The sequence below is a fragment of the Saimiri boliviensis genome, chromosome 7, assembly GCF_048565385.1.
Source record: "Saimiri boliviensis isolate mSaiBol1 chromosome 7, mSaiBol1.pri, whole genome shotgun sequence".
Lineage (NCBI taxonomy): Eukaryota > Metazoa > Chordata > Mammalia > Primates > Cebidae > Saimiri > Saimiri boliviensis.
This window is the reverse complement of record NC_133455.1, coordinates 6124872-6143231: the sequence shown is the minus strand read 5'-3', so window position 1 is coordinate 6143231 and position 18360 is coordinate 6124872. Positions and strand designations below refer to the sequence as shown.

Below are 18360 nucleotides of genomic sequence, written 5' to 3'. Positions count from 1 at the left end.
TGAGACTTTGTCTAAAAAATAAACAAATAAATAATAATAATTATAATAATAAATGAGTTCATACATGTAAAAAACACTTGAAATAGGGTTCATTGTTTATAAGCACTTACACTAGTGCTAGTTATTATGGTTAAGTATACAACTTGAATAAAGGGACTATCAGTGTGGCGAATGAATTCTCTGTAACATAAGTTGAGTTCATTCTACTTGTAATCTAATACAAATCTTTATTAAGCCATATTAAGCCACAGTGCATCTAAATAGACAATTTGCTGACCTTGAAACTGAGAAAATGGGCTAAGAAATGATACTGATGATGATTGTATGACCGTTCATGAAGAGACCAGGATGGAGCTAGGATAAGTGATAAGAATGGGTATTTGGGCATCAATCTTAAAATTGATCTCATAAGGTAAAAGGCAGCTGCATTTTACCTCGGGAAGCTGGATTCCTCCTACCCTTCATGGAAAATCAATTTCTACAGAGGCTGGTTTACTGGAAAGCATTAACCCCAGAACAGCACAGGGGTATAGGGACTTTTCCGTATTTTTATGCAAAAGTTACAAAAAAAATTTGTCTTTGTTTACGTAAAAAATTGAAGCAAGTGAAACTTGACACAAATGTGCTGGCAAGTGGGAGTCAACAGAGACCAGTGATGTGTCCTGTGTTCCAGCTGGAACTAATTCTGGAAATACCTGAGCTCCAAGCTGCCTACTGAGGCAGAGGTCACAGGGGATGTGGGTCAAAGGGTACAAGTCTCTGGAGTTGTACTAGATCACTTGTATCTAGAGGTACAAGTCTCTAGATATCATGGTGACTATCCTTAACAATTGTGTACTGTGTAGGTAAAATATGCTAAGACAATAGATCTTAAATGTGTCCAAAGCCCTTCCCAATGGTAACTAGGTGAGGAGATGGATATGATAATTGGCTTGATTGTGGTAATCATTTCACAATGTATACCTCTATCAAAACATCTCACTGTAAACCATAAATATATACAATTTTTATTTTTCAATTTTACCTCAATAAAACTGAGGAAAAAAATTGTCCAGCCTGGACAACATGGTGAGACCTCATCTCTGCTAAAAACAAAAAAGTAGCTAGGCATGGTGGTGCCCACCTGTAGTTCCTACTACGTTGAGAGTGTGGGATGGGAGGATCGCTTGAGCCCAGGAGATCAAGGTTTCAGTGAGCTATGACTATGCCACTGTTCTCCAGCCTAGGAGACACTGAGGCCTCATCTCAAATAAGTAAGTTAAATAAACAAACAAATAAATAAATACATTGTCTAGTAAATGTGCGTTCTAACACTAGACTATCTGAGTTGGAGTCTTGGCTTCAACACCTACCAGCTGTGTGACCATGAGCAAGTAAGTAAATGAACTTCCTTAAGCATTTGTTTTAAGCATTTATTTTCTTGTATGTAAAACTGACATTATGAGAGCACATACTTTGAGGGTTTTCATAAGGATCGAATACGTTATTTCTAGTATTATGCCTAGAAGAGCATCTGCAGGTCTGTTGGAAGGTAGATGACTTTAATATGACATGTCTGCCTCTCAGTCCCTCCACTGTTAAAATGAGGCTAACACTGTGTGGCTTCCCAGGAGTCATTCATGCTACACATGGTCCTGGGATGCACACTGTGCCCGGCCCCACTGGAGAGATGGGAAGCACTGCTCCACTTAGTCACTTTCCAGGGAACTCACATGGGGGCCGGGCAGGGTGACACAAGAGAGAGATAATCCGCTAGTATGGCTTCTCGGCCTTTTGACTCAGATCAAGTGACAATCGGCAAGTGAACACAGAGGAGGGAGAGCTGGGGACTCTGGGCATAACTTTATAGCTTCTTTGTTCATATTCTCTTCTAGGAGAAAGGAAGGGTGAATGAGGTCCTTATCCATCGGTTGGAAATAATGGGCTATGTTTTATTTCTCAGTGGACTGAGGAGGAGAGCAACATTTAAGTGAGTGAGTGAGTGTGTGTGTGTGTGTGTGTGTGTGTGTGTGTGTGTGTGTCAGAGAAAGGGAGGGAAGAAAAGAGAGAAAATGACATATCTCTGCTGCTTTAGGAAGACCAGGCAGTCTGCATCTGCTTTATAACTGCAACTACTTCCCAAGGTCATGTCTAGGCTACACAAATCAAAGGAGTCTTGGGAAATTCTCAGCAGTATTTTTTTTTTCTATGCAGACCTATTGAAACCCATATTTTGCAACTACCCTTTTGTTACCAGAGGGCTCAGGAGGGTTTCTGGATGCCAGTGAGACCCTAGCCCCAGCAGTGTCTGGGTTCTTGACATCATAGCAAGAAAGAATTTGAGGATAAATCAGAGCAAAGCAAAAGGCAAGAACTTTTTACTGTAAAACAAAGTACACATGTAAGAGAGAAGTGCAGGCATGCTCGGGAGAGTGAGAAGATCACAGCAGAGCTTGGGTTCATAATTTAGGGGCTCTTCTTATTAGGGGATAGAATAATCATGAGATTTTTTCTAAAAAAAAAGTAGAGACTTCTTAGAATTGGGGTACCACCCATTTTCATACTAAATATGTCATGGTGCAGGTAGGCCTGCAATTTTGGATGGTAATAAGTGTACAGTTAGGTCTGGGGTAGGGTATAAGTCAAGTTCAAGTCCATTACCATGTCAGAGCCAGCTGGTCTCAACCAGTTTTGTCCCCCACCCTGTTTGTTGGGGTCTTATCAGCCCAGGATTGTCTTTGTCCTTGTCGCTAATTCTAACAGCTCCTTTCCTGCAGTTAATGTGAAATTGCTGCTTCGTATTTTCCCACTTCTCCTGGGACTACCTAGCGTTCCGATTTAATGGGTGATTCTTTAAATAGGGAGTTGAACAATCATTAGACGTTCCAGAAAATGAGGATGCTATGGTTTGGCTGTATTCCCACCCAAATCTCACCTTGAATTGTAACAATCCCCACATGTCAAGGGCGGAGCCAGGTGGACATAACTGAATCACAGGGGCAGTTTTCCCACACTGTTCTCATGGTAGTGAATAAGGCTCACAAGATCTGATGGTTTTATAGAGGTGTTCCCCTGCACATGCAACCTTGCCTACCGCCATGTAAGATGGCTTTACTTCTCTGCCTTTCACCATGATTGTGAGGCCTCACAGCCATGTAAATAAAACTGTGCATCCGTTAAACAGCTTTTCTTTATATATTACCTAGCTTCAAAAATGTCTTCATTAGCAGTGTGAGATCAGACTAATGCAGAGGGGATTTCAGGGACTCCCTCACTTTTTTTTTGAGACAGAGTTTTGCTCTTGTTACCCAGGCTGGAGTGCAATGGCACGATCTCGGCTCACCGCAACCTCCGCCTCCTGGGTTCAGGCAATTCTCCTGCCTCAGCCTCCTGAGTAGCTGGGATTACAGGCACGCACCACCATGCCCAGCTAATTTTTTGTATTTTTAGTAGAGACGGGGTTTCACCATGTTGACCAGGATGGTCTCGATCTCTTGATCTCGTGATCCACCAGTCTCAGCCTCCCAAAGTGCTGGGATTACAGGCTTGAGCCACTGCGCCCAGCCGGGACTCCCTCATTAATGCCCTCTTTCTCCCTTAATTGGGTTTGCCCAGAAAAGTCATGGACCTGTCACCCTGTCCGGGGTTTTGGCTGTTTTCACTTCCTCTTTGGGGTTTTCAGTTATCCCAAGTTTCTTTGCGTAGTTCTTGTTTCAGCTGTTGTTTGGGGTTTTTTTCCATCCCGTGACTACCCAGTGCTATTCCTAACTCACCTTGGCCTGGCTGAGATGTTATCATAGCTGCCTTCTCCCCACTGCAGACAAATGGAACTAACTAAGAAAACCAGTGGGCTGGTGTCAAGTCCAGTCTGGGACTAGAACTCTCCAATGTGCTCTATCGGGGCACACTCCCAGGATGAGAGGGTTGTCCAAGGCAACTCCTCTTCTCTTAGTCCTGTTGTGGGTTATTTTCACGTGCCCAAATTTGGAGACAAAGATTGATTCTTCATTGCTAGCATCTATCTCTTTCATTGTCATTTAATCACAGGATTTTTTTCCATTTTCTTTTGAAATGCCTTCCTGGCTCAGGACTCCCTGGGGTGCTACAATGAAGGAGACCTGGCTAGCAATCAGGCTTCCTTTCTGAGGTTGCACTGAGCCAGCCCTAGGTGTATGTGGGGGAGCTGGACCCTGCCTCCATGGGTAGCAGACACAGAGGGTGCTGCCCTGGGTTTTGAGGTTGGGAAGGGGGATGAGGCTGGTGTCTGAGTGCTGTTCATTCATTAGAGGCAGGGTCAGGAGAGCGGCCGGGTTCTGACTCCCATCCCCTTCAGATCAAGTCAGAACAGAAATAATCTGGTTCAGCCGGCGGCAGAGGCAACTTCCCTGAAAGAAGACATAGCCACTGGGTGCAAATCAGCGGGTAAGGCTGGGGGAAGACGGAAGATTTGGATCTCCTGTTCCGTTGTGCAAAGCCCAAACCAAATCAACTTAAAAACCTGCCATTGCGCGAACAGTTCTGCGGGGAAAACGGGGGCTCTTCCACCTAAATCGTTAGCACAGGCTCACTGTGTTAAAAATTCAACAAGTAAATAATGGTAAACAGTGAACGATTACCCTTTCTTCCGTGATTAGTTTCTGGTGTGTTTTCGCAAGTTCGAGTCTTCCCCTGCACATTTGTAAATGCAGGTACACGTCCGTTTATATAAACACGTGTACATCCCCTGGTTCACACGGTCGTGCAGGCTGCTTTTTTTTTTTTTTTTTCCTTCTCCGGTGTCTGGAAGGCGGTTCCGAATCCACTGGATGGGATTTTTAATTTCCGAAGGCACGAGCTCCCCTGGCATCCGCAAATGTGACCCGCCATTTAGAGAGGAAGAGGAGCGAAGATCACCTGCCCGGAACCGCGGCCGGAGGGAGGTGGGGAACGGCTGGGCCCCTCTCGGCGTCCCGGGTTCCCGGCCAAAGTCTCCAGGTCTGCCGGAGTCTGCGAAGGCGGAGTTTCCGCGCCAGAGGAGCGGGTCCAAGCGGACAGGCGGTTCCAGCCCCGCGTGAGAGCGGCCGCATCTCCACTGGGTCCCCGGGCCCGCCAGCAGCAGCCGCGGCGCGGTTTCCCCTCCCCGCCGTCCGCGCTCTCTCCTCCTGCGCCCAGGCGGGTCTCGGGCTCCGGATCCGGGCGGCGACGGTGCAGATGGTGGCGCACAGGCGACCGTCCTGGAGCCCGGGAACGACGGAAGCCGGAGGCGGCGGTTCAGAAAAGTTGTGAGGTCTCCAGCGCGGGCGGCCGCGGGAGCTGGAGCGGCGACGAAGAGGACCCGAGGGGACGCAGCCCGCCTGGCACCAACGGCCGCGGGCGCCAGGGACCCGACGCGCTGGGAGGACGCGGCCCCGGCAGGTGCGGCGCGCTGGGCCCGGTGCTTTGCGCCTTCCCTGGCACAGGTGAGGCCGGGCGGAGCGGGCGTCTGCGGCGCGGCCTCTCTGGATGCGGGGTGAGGGGACACGCTGAACGCGGGGTTTATTCGGGGATCGGCGGGGGCGCTGGAAAGGCGGACCTCGTGAGGCTCCGCGGACGGTATCTCCTACCTGGACCTCCCGTGGACCACGTGCAGATGCGGCGTCAGAGCGAGGTGGTGGAGGCGTCCTGTCCCTCCCTTTCCCTCTCCCCAGGACTCGGCGGGACTGTGAGAATGGGGAGCCCGGTTTTTTGCACTCCTTTTTCCCAACCGTGGAGCTCCATGCTTCCCTCGCTCCAGTTCAGTTCAACTAAGATTGGGAAGATCCCAGGGAGGGGCGGGTCCCGCTGCACCTGTTTCCCTTCCACCCAGTGATCCTGAGAGCGAGGCTGTGCCCACGGGGGAGTGGGAAGCTCGCAGGGCATCCCCGGTTGGCAGAAATGTGGGATCCTCTCGACAAATACCCGAGATCCAGTCCGCTGTGGTTTGAGGATGGCTAAGAGGGGTTGGGATGTCTCTGGGGAGGGGGTCCAAGAGTGTAGAACAGAACTGGGCTCTCCAGAAGGCCTTTCACCTCACTCCGGCATCTCGACAGCGGGGATTACTCCATCTCAGAGGGAATTTAGTGGGTGCCTTAGGCACACAGCACAGCACCTGAAGCACAGGAAAAGCTTAGCCGCCGTTATCATCATGTACACGTGGGGCCGGGGTAGAATCAAACGGACCCACATGAGTAGCGGAGACGGAGGCTTCCAGGTCCGGAAGAGCGACCCACGCGCCCTTCTGCGCCGGTGACTGGCACCACGCGTGGTTGCGTGGATAGTGAGCGAAGCCTCACCTAAGGCTGGGAAGGCAGCTGCGCCTCTGTTCAGGGTTCCAGGGCACCTGAGGGCCGGCGCGCTAGAAGAATGTCATTTGCCTGCTGCCCGCAGGCGCCTGAGCTAAGGGTGCGCAAGGCTGGGCTCTGAGCGCAGCAGCGAGATCACCTGTTGCTTAAACCTACCTTGCAGTCCAGGGTCTTCTCAGGTTTCTGCCCTCAACGCGGAGAGCTCTACCTTAGCCCACTTACACACAGGTCTTCTAAGCACGTTTTCTCCTGCTGCCTCCTACCTAAAGCTCCTTCAGCTCAGCTGGAAAATCACTAGGAAGGATATACTGCCAATTTTCAGGGAGAAACAAAAAAAGTTTGTGCTTTTCAAAAGTCATCTGCAGCCTGAAATTCTGGGATATCCACTCTCTTTTGAGTTGTTAGGTTCCCTCAGGAGCCAGATTGAACTTTTAAATATACTGTTTTTTAAATACTGCCATTTTCTTTCAAGGCGTCCAGTGAGGCAGAGATGAGGGTGGGGTAGCAGATATCTTCTCTCTCTCTCTCTCTCTTTTTTTTTTCCTTTTTGAAATGGCAGAACAGATCTCCAGTGTCAGGGTGCAGGATAAAGCTGCGTGAGGAGACAGAGTGACAGGGGCTGCTGGTGATGGAGTGAGCAGAGAAATCGCCCCCAGGAGGCTTACCTGGGAGCAGATACTTGAGTGAAGTGAGGGAAGAGGCCAGAGAATATTTGGGGAGGAGCTGTCCAGGCAAGGGAACAGCTAGCCCAGAGGCTAGAATTAGCTGGATGCGTGGAAGGAAGAACAGGGGTGAGACAGCCATGTGGCTGGAGCAGACTAAGGGTGGGAAAGGGTGGGGGGGTGCATCAGGGAGGTAGGCAGAGTCCCGACCATGTGGTCCAGGCAGGCCACGCATGTCCCAGGTTGGAGCTGGCCCCGGTATCCACTCTCCCGTCTCTTCTTCAGGAGCAAAACTCCTGATGTTTACCTGGGCACTTGATCACCCCGAATAAGGACTGCCTTTGCCAGCCTCCTCTGCAGCAGGGTGCGGCTCTGTGACCAGCTTCTAAGATTTATTTATTTATTTAAGATGGAATCTTGCTCTGTCAACCAGGCTGGAGTGCAGTGCTGCAGTCTTGGCTCCCTGCAACTTCCACCTTCTGGACTCAAGCGATTCTCCCGCCTCAGCCTCCCAAGTAGCTGGGATTACAGGTGCCCACCACCTGGCACAGCTAGGTTCTAAGATTTAATATTTAAAAAGGGGGTGGTACCTATAAATTCCAGGCAGTGAAGTTCAGTGGAGGAAATTGCCTTTCTTTTCCCTATGTTGTGGCTGAAGAATGAACCATTGGTAACAACAGGAACACTAGCAGCCATTTTGGACCATGAGGTGTTCCCTGGAAATGGAAACTGAACAGTGGACAGAAAGAGAAATGAAGTCTGGGTCTCCACTGCGGCTGTGCTGCCCCCAGCATTGGTTGATGGCTTCTGGACTTTGTGAGCACAAGAGATAAATGAATTTATATATATTTTTAAGGCACGTGTGTGTGTGTGTGTGTGTGTGTGTGTGTGTGTATATATATATATATATATATATATATATATATTTCCCTGTGACTTACAGCTGAACCTAAACCTACATGGTACCCCATGGCAAGAACTTACATTTTATTCTAAACCATCAGGAAACTATTGGAGAGTTTTGAGCCAAGAAGTGACAGACATTGTTTCACTTTTTTTTTTTTTTTGGTTGCTTGCTTTGTTTTCTCTTTGCTGCTGCCCCCTGTTTCACTTTTTAATAGACTCAGTCTGCTGCTGCGAGTGAGGAGACTAGGCTCAAAAGGAACAAGAATAGACATGGGAAAGGTCAGCTGAGATTATGCAGGCATCCAGGTGCGTGCAGATGGTGGCTTGGACCAGGTGGCCGTGGTGGAAAGAACAGGAAATGATCTTCTTTAATATGGACTAGAATGAGTGTGATAATAGAGGTGATGAGAAAAGCCACACACACACACACACACACACTCATATGTATAGGCATTTGTGTATGTAGATATGCATATTTTATACATTTAACTTGTCAGAAACATAGACTTGATTTTTCCCATGTATTTTCTTAAAACAGATCATTTCATAGTTCATATCTCCTTAGTTCACTTCCCCATGTTTCTAGTAGTTTACTAAATAGCACCTCAACTGTTCGTATAGAATCCTTCAGAAAGCAAGAATAAGGGAGACTTTTAATTCTCATATTTACAATGAAAATAAATGAGGCAGAGGAAAGTAAAACTTTCTATAATTCATCCTAGTGAGTAAGTTTCACACCTGGTATTAAAGGACCTGAAAACATTGAAACTTCAGTGAAAAACAGATTCCTCCCAAGCAATTGTTAAAAACTTCTTCAGGAAAAAAAAATCAGCATTGCATTTGTATTTGTTACTTTATATAATTACATCCCTCTGTCTTTCTAATAATTCCAAGATGTACTTTAGCTCATGGTTGACATCTGAAATAGCATTTGATAATACATCTGATAGCACAGAGAAATAGATGTAACAATGTAAAATAAGGCAAAAACAATCAAAAGTGAATCAAATCCAAGGAAAATGTTGGATGAGGGTGTACGGCTTAAGCCTCTTCGATAGTTCCTGAGAGGGAAGTAAAGCTTTAACTCCCTGGCAAGGAGTTAAAAGAGCTTCCTGGCAAAAAGGAAACACAATTTATTACATGTTTCTCATTGTCCATGAGAAGAAAACACAGCAGCTATAAAGGGACCATGAAGGTGTTCCTGCCATTGAGGTCTGAAAGAAAAATATCATGAATAGTTTTAGAGCAGAAATAATTACCCTATAGGCTGAGATTCCTGCAGTTCACTGATAAGTATTACGGCATCAATTTTCTCTTAATTTTTTTTTTTTCTGAAATGTTGTGGTTGTGTGTTTTTTTTTTCCTCTGGATAGGGTCCACAGCTTTAATTGTGTTTCCAAAAGGGTGAAAACTTTCACTCTTAAGCATCATTTATACAGAAAATAATGCAGCAGGCAACGTTCTCCAGGCCATAAAAGGTGCAATAAATGTGGCAGCGGGCTTCCCAAAGCTTTCTCTTTATACAGGTTTCTTAGCAGAGTTGAGGGTCTGACAATTTTATTTGTATTTCTTACTCTACTTCCCCCCTTCATTGTCTTTATTGTCAGGATATGCTTCCTGCAAACGATGCCATCATCACAACGTTTGTTTTAGTGGAGTTATTAAAAGCATGGGCCCTGGAACCAGAAAGGCCACCTGTACATTCTGCCTTCACCATGTCCTCATTGTGTGCTGTGGGATGGGTGGCTTCATGTCTCTGCATCTCAATTTTCTTGTCTGTAAAATGGGGCCAGTAATCAATTACATGACAGCATTGTGGTGAGATGTATGTGAAATAAGAAATAGAAAGCTCACATATCTGCATCTGGCGCACCACACGTGCTCAGGAAGCTGAGTCATTGATCATTCTTGCCCTTGCTTCCACAGTCATTGTTATCATGGACTTTCCTATTGACAAGCCAGAAGACATCTTACACATCAGGTTGCTGAAAATGCTGGGCATTCTAATATTCTTATTCAAATACTTATAGCCAACAAATAAAGAAGTTTACAGTTATCCTCTCCTCCACACAACTGATCTTGATTTAGGACTGTACACATTTAGCTTTCACAGTTGCTGTGTATGCGTCCATCCCAGGGTGGTAGACACCATGGTGTACAATGGGAAAACACAGACACTCAGTGTGTCTGTGCCCAGCGGGGCCATGTGAGTCTCAGAGCAACTCCGTTGATTCCTTTCTTTGAGATTTCTCTCTTGTCATTCTTGTATTTAGAGACAGGGTGCTCTGTGGGGTGTGTGTGTGTGTGTGTGTGTGCGCGCGTTTAACTGTTTTACAACTTGGTGCTTCAACTGGGGCTCAGCAGAAACAGCAGCAATCTGTCGCAGTGCTGAAGGAAAAGCCACGCATGCCACCTATATCACAATACAGAACTTCACCATCTTTATGGGAGGTTTCAATTTAAAGAGGCTTTTCAGGAATAATCTGATGCTAGATGGATTCGGTTTTGATGTAGACTTTAGAGATTGAGCTCTTTTTATATAAGGCTTCACTGAACACTCAAACTGAAGTCAGAGATTCCCTGAGGCGGGTGGCAATGGCTGAGATTTAAATAAGATGCAACTCATGTAACTGGGCAGTTTAGCGAGTTTTACCTCTGCCCATCCTCACCCCAAGCACACCTTATTCCCAGAGAGATTAGAAACACAATCACCAGTCAGATGAAAATACACCTTCAATCTGCAACTCTATAGAGAGTCATTCCATTCCACAATCTCTCTGTGAAGAAAAAAAAAATCAGAGTAAGAAACAGTCTTAATCTGGTTAATTTCTTTCTCTCAAATTTATAGTTCTAATTCCCCCTGACAATCTGCACACACAAACGTGTGTGTGTATTTGTGTGTGTATGTGTGTATATACCATACACACAATTTCTATTATTCATAGCTATTATAGTCCAATGAATTAACACATACTGAACCACTGCTTTTAGGGAAATTGCAGAGATAGGTTTCTCTTAGTCTTTGTTGACAAAGTTTTCATCGACTGATCAGTATATAACTTTATGTATACTTCTGTATAAAGACATCTTACTTAATATAAATTATTGAATAATAACATTGAATTGACAGCTCACAGTACTGCATAGCTCATGCCTGAGCAAAGTTTGTCTAATGCACATATTTTCTCCATAGGGCACACAACGACTTCCTTGTGCTTAGGATTTAACTACACAGCGCTTCAGTACCAAATTTGCAGGCTGTTTCAAACAGCAAAGGTACTCACAAAATAAACAAAAATAGAAAAGCGTGGAACTGAGTAGGCCACAGAAGGACCCTTGCTTACAGAGCTGGACAGGAGTGGAGAGCACTGCCTTTTTGGACCTCAGGTTGGATGATTCACATTTTTTGCTTCTCTGCCCATGTACGAAAATGATCTTACATGTTCCATGAGTATTGATTTGGGGATTAAAAATAATGAGTGAGGGGGCAAATTGCAAATACAGAATCTGTCAATGATGAATATTGACTTTATGTGTGTGCATGTGTGTGTGTGTTTGTGTGTGCGTGTACGTGCATATATAGGAGTGATGAGTGGCTGGCCCAATTCAAATTTGTATTGATTAGATTGGAGCTGCTGGTAACTTTACATGGTCCCATAAGATGCATTCTTATTATTACTGAGGAAATTTAACTGTTTTCTCCTGTAAAGATTGTTGTAGTCATCAGAGATAAGGAAGTGGAATGATGTAATAAGGATTGTCTGTGTCCTTGAAAGAGACAGCTCTTACTAGTTTTATCTTAGCTTTCGAGGTAGGATAGCGTGGAGGACAGATTCTGTTGAGGAATTTTATGGAAAACTCAGCTAGGAAAAGGAATAGGTTTGTTTACTTTTTCAAATTAATGAGCCACGTTCTTTCATTTCTGTCTTCGGGTACAGGAAGGAATTCAGAGTGGGGTGACTGAGTGGATTCAGGATCTCTGGCAAAACTGGAGAAGTTACAATAATTTATGTGTCAAAATATTATCCACAAAGAAAGTATGAAATGAATGGTAGGACTAGAGCAGTAACCCATTTTGTCACTGGAAAGTTGTTGACTAGCTATTCCAGTCTTTACAAAAGAATTCGAGAAAGACAGATGTCTTCATTATCTCGTCTGTAGTTCGTCAATTTTTATAAAATAAGAATATGTTCTTAACAATGTTAAAAGAAAAATAAAGAGTCAATTCCAGCAGTAACTTTTTTTCTCCAGAATAATTGCTTAAATATCTGGCACACTCTGCAGTCACTCTTGGTTTCTCTTTTTTAACGAGATGACTGAGTTGAATAAGTCATATTATATCGTTATTTTCTATTTTGTTTGGGTTTGAGAATGAACAATTGTTGATTTTTTTCTGCTTAGCATTCCTTTGCCCTTCCTGTCCTGTTTGTCCACAGCATCTAAGAATGCTATGGAAAAACGCCACCAGTCCTTTACCTTCCAGCTTTGTACCTCAGGAAAGACTGAGTGTTTTAGGCCTCCATAGGAGGCTTCCTGGCACAGGCTGGGATGCTCAGTACATTCTTCCCCCAGGCCACAGTGATAGGGTTAGGGATGACAGTGACCCACTGGAGACAGTAACACACAGCATGGCTTCTTCCTTCTTCTGCCGTGACTTGTGGGAAAGGAACCCTAACCAGTTCTCGATGGACTGAACGCTGTTGTTTATGAGATGATGTTTTTGTCACCATGTGGAGCTTTAGCAAAAAGCCACGCCACAGGAAAGCAGGACTGAGAAATGAATGAAAAGGCGTCTTGGTGCCATTGTTTGCACCTGAATCCATCAGAGCCTGAAGCCAGTCTACTCCTAGCCTTTCCAGCAGTGACTGTGTGCTTTACATTTAAATGCAACTAAAGGAATCCTTACTGATATACATAATGGCCAAAGGAGAAGAAGATCACTGTCAATTCGTGAGAAGTCCAGAGCAAATGAAGTCCATGCGTGGTCCCATCAAAATGAAGTCAAAGGTTAAGGGCACATTCAAGTTGTCTCATGGAGTGTTCCTGATGAGTGGAGAGAATAGGAAATCCCATTTAACACAGAGAAAACAAATTGAACCTCAGAGGGTTTATGTGGCTTCTCTCAGTACCCACCGTGAGCTCATGAAGGCCTGGGGCTCCAGCCCAGGGGTCTCAGCTTCTCAGGGCACCAGCTGCCTCCTATTCAGGTAGTGACAGAGCTGCTAGGATTGCTCATTGAACCTCCAAATACCAGCTCCTAGATTCAGCAGTTAATATTTTACAATGTTTGCTTCCAACATACCTATCCATCTGGTCCACTGTTCACCCTTTAATCCATGTTATTTCACATTTTAATTAGAGGCCATCTAGCTGATACACAAACTTTCATTCATTTGGCACAGATACAGTATCTCCCACTAGGCACTGGGATGCAACAGTGACCTAAATACCAAAATGTTTCCTTTCAGGACATTTTTTGGGGAGTTGATGGTTGTTAGAAAAGTAAACAAAACATACACACAGGACATTTTTAGGTAGCAATAAGTGCTTTCAAGGAAGCAAAATAGGATGAAATGATTGGTGACTGAATCTCTCAAATACATTCCTGCTAGGAAAACAAAAAAAAACCTTCTAGGTATTTTAACAGAGGGATATAGTATAGGGATTATTTACATAGGTGTAGAAAAGCTAAAAAAAATGCTGAATGTTTGTTGAGAAAATCATGCAGAGGTTAAGAGTTGCAAGGAGCCGTTACCACTCCTGTGGTTGGAGGGACAGAGGGAAGAGGTGACATTGCTGGTGCCCAGGTACTGGGCCCACTGGTGGAAGTTAGAACCAGTAGCTGTCCTGGGTGATGTTGCTGGGGTATCTGAGAAGATGGTGAGGGGAGCTGTGGAGGAGTTGGAAACACAGAGAAGACAAAGCCATTAGCAGAACATGTTGCAAGAAGCAGGAAGGAAAACAAACCCTCGAGTTCTTCCTTCTTCCTGTCCTCCAGTCTTGCAACAGTGCCCGTGAATTGAAGGAAGCTACTGAGAGCCGATGGGAGAGAGCCTGGGAAATGGATGTCTGAGGCATACGCAACGGAAGAAGTATCTGGAGCCCCAGGACAAACTGGCAGTTGACAGCCGTATAGGGGCTTTTCAGAAGCGAGTCTTGTCAGAAATGTGACGTTTTCTGGGGAGAATTTGACTAGAAGCGAGAACATGACCTGTTTTCTGGGAATTCCCTCTATGGGAAAGTCGTGGTGGTATCCACCGGAGATGGGCAGATGACGGACGGGGGCTGAGGAAGCCTGACGAGGGGCTGCATCTCTGCACACATCCTGGTGGAGAGGGTTCCAGGCTGAGCAAGGAGTCAGGAAAACCCATGAAAACAGCACAGAGGAAGGCATGTCAATAAATCGGAAACCAATATTTCAGACGAGCCTGGTTAGAAGAGAATGAGGGGACCTTTGGCCCTTTGCTTCACCCTGAGCGGTGCCATCAACACCACCACCCTGGGTGAAGATCAGTTTCCTTATCAAGGTCCTTTCAAGCTCTTGGCACGCAAGACCATGGACACAGGAGGGTATTGTCAGCGACGCCTCCGGGCTACGTTTGGGTATTTAGTGAGGCATTGATCTTGCTGAAGGTTTTTGGAAGTCTGGGCAGGTGGCCCATTGGAAGGAGACCTCCTCCCCCGCTTGGTTCTCTGTGCCTGAGTTGTCTGCTGTGTATGCTATAGGAATGGCTTCATCTGTGGAAATGCCATGAATTCTTTCCCCATTTGGCCACGCAGCGGGTAATTAGCATTACAGAGATTGGGGAGGAGATGGCAGGCCTTCAAGTCTGCGGGTCCTATCAGGGGACCTGTCACACTGCCTGAGTGTTTGGGTTCAGGGCTTCCTTCATCCATCCTGACAGAGGCACATTTCCAGGGATGAGGTATGTGTTCCAAGCACAGCTAAAAATGAGGCTGTTAGGTCTGTGGAAGTGCTGTGGGCCACAGTCTCCTGCCGGGGTTCCCAAGACCCTGGGAGTGGCTTCCTTCCAACGGGCCATTAGCTTTCCCCTGAAGCTCTTTGAGGCTTCCCTGGTGCCAGCTTCTCTTGGCACCGCCGGGCTGGAGGAAGCTTCTCCCACCGCACTTCTCTGGCAAGCCTCACAGATTCACTCTGTCTTTCTCTGAACCTCGATGCTTGATTCTCTCTGTAGCTCCTAAGCAGGCCAGTAATGAGAAGCCCTGTTGAGCTGGGCCTCATTAAGACTTTCTTATTCTCTCTTCCCAGGACATACTTTATTCAGCTGGGTGCTGAAAAACAATCTTGGAAATCAGGAAACAGAACAAGGCCTCGTTTCACACTCAGAATGTGGGTTGCAATAGTCACTTCCTCTGCTGCTGCGAAAGAAAGGATCCTACAACCTTTTTTGACTTTTGGATTCAAGAGAGAGGTGTTGGCTCGTCCAACTAACAGGTATTCCTCAAGACATATTTTGGCGGGTTTATAAAATTCAATATGTATTTCTAAGTCAGATATATTTTGTTGCAATCTGGGCCTTGGATAAATTGAGACCCTGGCAACTGATGTTTATGGCTTTACATAGACCTTCAGATAACATTTACACAGCGTTTTACTTCAGCTATTTCACATAAGTGGAAGATTCTGCCACAAAACTGAAATAAATAAAAAAACGCTGCATTCTTAAATTTTGTAGGCATCAAAAGGTATAAAAATATCTACATAAAAGATGAAGATGAGAAACCCATATGTGATGGAAAGAAAGCCTATTTACGCTTTGCCTTTAATTTCTTTTTTCCATATCTGGAAAGTAATCAGAATTTCAATCTTTCCTTGGGTTCCTCCTGGATTTGGGGACAAGATAAAACCTGAAAATCTCAACCCAGATCTGCATGTGTTCAGCAGCATATCTCCCGACGCAGGCGGAAGGATCACACTGCACGGGCTGCTGAGCCCGCAGGGGCCCCGCTTCTCAATCTCAACCTTCTTTGCGAATAAATTTGCTGGAAGGGTAACTGGCCACTCGTACAGGGGGAAATAAACCCACTAAACGTGACATTGGATTTTTCCCAGATTCTTCATTAATGATGCTTCTGCATCGCTTTACTTTTTCAAACATAAGTTGCCGCAGATATTTAATTTTGAGAATGATCTCCTAAGGCATGACTGCCTCTTTTCATTTTTATCTGGACCCTGCCTCACCTATAGGGTCACATTTCTGATTAGAAATGTTGCTGAATATCCCCTCAAAATAACAAATATATATGACATAATTAGACATACTTTATATATTTTACATATACGCATATACACTTGTGTAAGGCATTTATTAGTTTGGGTTAAATAGTATTTTATATATGCTGTTTCATATAACACATTGCAAATGCTTCCCGTGACGCTATATTATCTTCAACTCATGGTTCTGATGGTGATTTAATATCCTATTCATAGCATGTCTGAACCATATTTATTTAATCATTTTCATGGTGGATATTCAGGTTGCTTTCAAAGGCTTCCTGCTGTCGTAAATAATGCTTATCATGAACATCTTGGCACGTATATCTCTTTCCAAAATGTCTAATTATTTCCATACAATAAGTTCTTAGATGATGAATTCGAAATTCACACTTTACGAGTGTATCCTGATTTATTTATGCAGTCCCTTATTAATTAATAATTAATAAATACAAGAGCAGAGGGGTATCTATTATTTATACATGCCAGTAACTCTTCTGAGTGCTTTGGCATAGGAACTCATATGATGCCCACAATCACCCCGTGAGACAGAAGCTATTGTTACCTCCTGTCTTAAGTGAGGAACATTGAATCGTAGGAAGATAAGGCAGCTTGCTCAGGATGGTTCCGCTTGTAAATATCAGATTCAAATTCAGGGCACGGCCACAGCATATTTGCTGTTTATCTGGTTTAATATTATAAGTGATACTGCAGTTAATACGCTTGAGTTTTAATCTTTAGGCCCTGGCCTCTCAGTAGCATCTATGAGGCATGACTTTTCATTTTTATGGAACAGAAGATTATAGAAGTGTAAATGCTCTACCACAGCATTATTCTCATTTTCATGGAAATGATGGAGATATCTGAATGTCTCCTTGACAGGCTTCCCAAGTAGATGAAACATGAAGGGACGATGGAAATATGCAAAAGGTTCTCAAGTGTCAGCATGCAGCATTCCACAGGCTGGATGTCAAAAACAGTTCTGGCTGACGGGCATCTTACTGCGCATAAGGTTTACACGCAAACCATGTTGCTTCCTGTTTTTCTTTTCTTTAAGAAATGAAAGAATCGACAGTTTTAGAGATGGAGACTGTTGAGCCACAGTATCCACTAGTCAGTGGTGAATCCAACTTCTCCCTTTCTACATGGTCAGATGGAAGTCATTGGAGAATACACTGCACATGAGTTTTCGCCGTTGGTGAAAGCAGTTTTTGGAAGTGACGGGTAGACATCAGTTTGTATGCGTTACGTTAATTGCTATGTCTCTGCTTTTCCTTTCTTGTGCGGTTGCAGACTGTCAAGGGATTGGATTGTGGATCGCATTGGTGGTTTTTCTCAGTATCCTCATATTTTCCACAAGTTTCTACGTATCTAATGCAGAGCACCTCTTCTTCAAAGGATCTCTTACGAACCCCCCTAAGGAACTCAGTCTGCGGCTCTGCGTGAATCCATCAGGACCTGCCACCTCCCACTACCTAGTGGCCCCTTTTCATCTGAGAAGATAATCCCCCAGAAACAAACTTATGCTGACTTCCATGTTCTTTAGATACACGGAGAATTTTTCTTTCCCTTAGAATTAAAATTCTCCATTCTACTTTTTAGTAAGGTTTTTAATTTTGGAATAATTTTAAATTTAAAGAGAAGTTGCAAAGATGGTATAGAATGCTTCCTTATACCTCTTATCTGTCTTCCCCTTTTATTAACATTCTCCATGACCGTGGTATGCTTTTTCAAACTAATGACCCAACACCGAGGCATTACTATCCACTAACTCCAGATTGTACTGGAATATTGCCAGTTTTCCTATTAATGTTTTCTTTCTGTTCCTTATTCCTCTTTTTGTTCTGTTAGTTAAATAGTTAATAGAACATATAGTTAACTATTTAATTAACAGAAACCAAGATGCCAAATTGCTTAACTGTCGTATTTGCTTAGTTTCCTCTGGTCTCTGGCAATTTCTCAGTCTTTCCTTGTTTCAAATGATCTTGATGGTTTTGAGAAATGGTGGTCAGATTTTGGAGAATGCCCCTCCTTTGGGAGCGTTTCCAATTTCCGATTTCCTCATGATTAGGCTAGACTTAGGGTTATTTTTGTAAGAGAGCTACAGACTGTATGCAGGCAAATGATCAGAAATATTTTACTATAAAACTCTATTTATAGGCACTGAAATATAAACTTCATGTATTTTTCACACCACACACTAAATTCTGTTTATTTTTATAATTATTTAAAAATGTAAAAGACAAAACAGAGAAAAACAAACTCTCGTCTTAATTCA

The 18360-nt window shown here is 44.5% G+C and overlaps 1 protein-coding gene across 1 annotated transcript; it reads left to right on the top strand.

Moving 5' to 3' along the window:
• The first annotated feature begins 1298 nt into the window (after positions 1-1298).
• Positions 1299-17302, top strand: LOC141585101 (uncharacterized). The gene is made up of 4 exons (XM_074402540.1): positions 1299-1373; positions 4850-5417; positions 15117-15302; positions 16965-17302. Exons 1-3 carry the CDS (start codon positions 1299-1301, stop codon positions 15209-15211), a joined length of 738 nt encoding a protein of 245 aa, XP_074258641.1. The 3' UTR covers positions 15212-15302; positions 16965-17302.
• Positions 17303-18360: the final 1058 nt, after the last annotated feature.

Coding starts and splice junctions, on each gene's coding strand:
- LOC141585101 (XM_074402540.1), top strand. CDS start 1,299: ATGTGCGTTCTAACACTAGACTATCTGAGTTGGAGTCTTGGCTTCAAC. Junction 1,374..4,849: donor AGCTGTGTGACCATGAGCAA/GTAAGTAAATGA, acceptor CCCGCCATTTAG/AGAGGAAGAGGAGCGAAGAT. Junction 5,418..15,116: donor TTGCGCCTTCCCTGGCACAG/GTGAGGCCGGGC, acceptor CTCTCTTCCCAG/GACATACTTTATTCAGCTGG.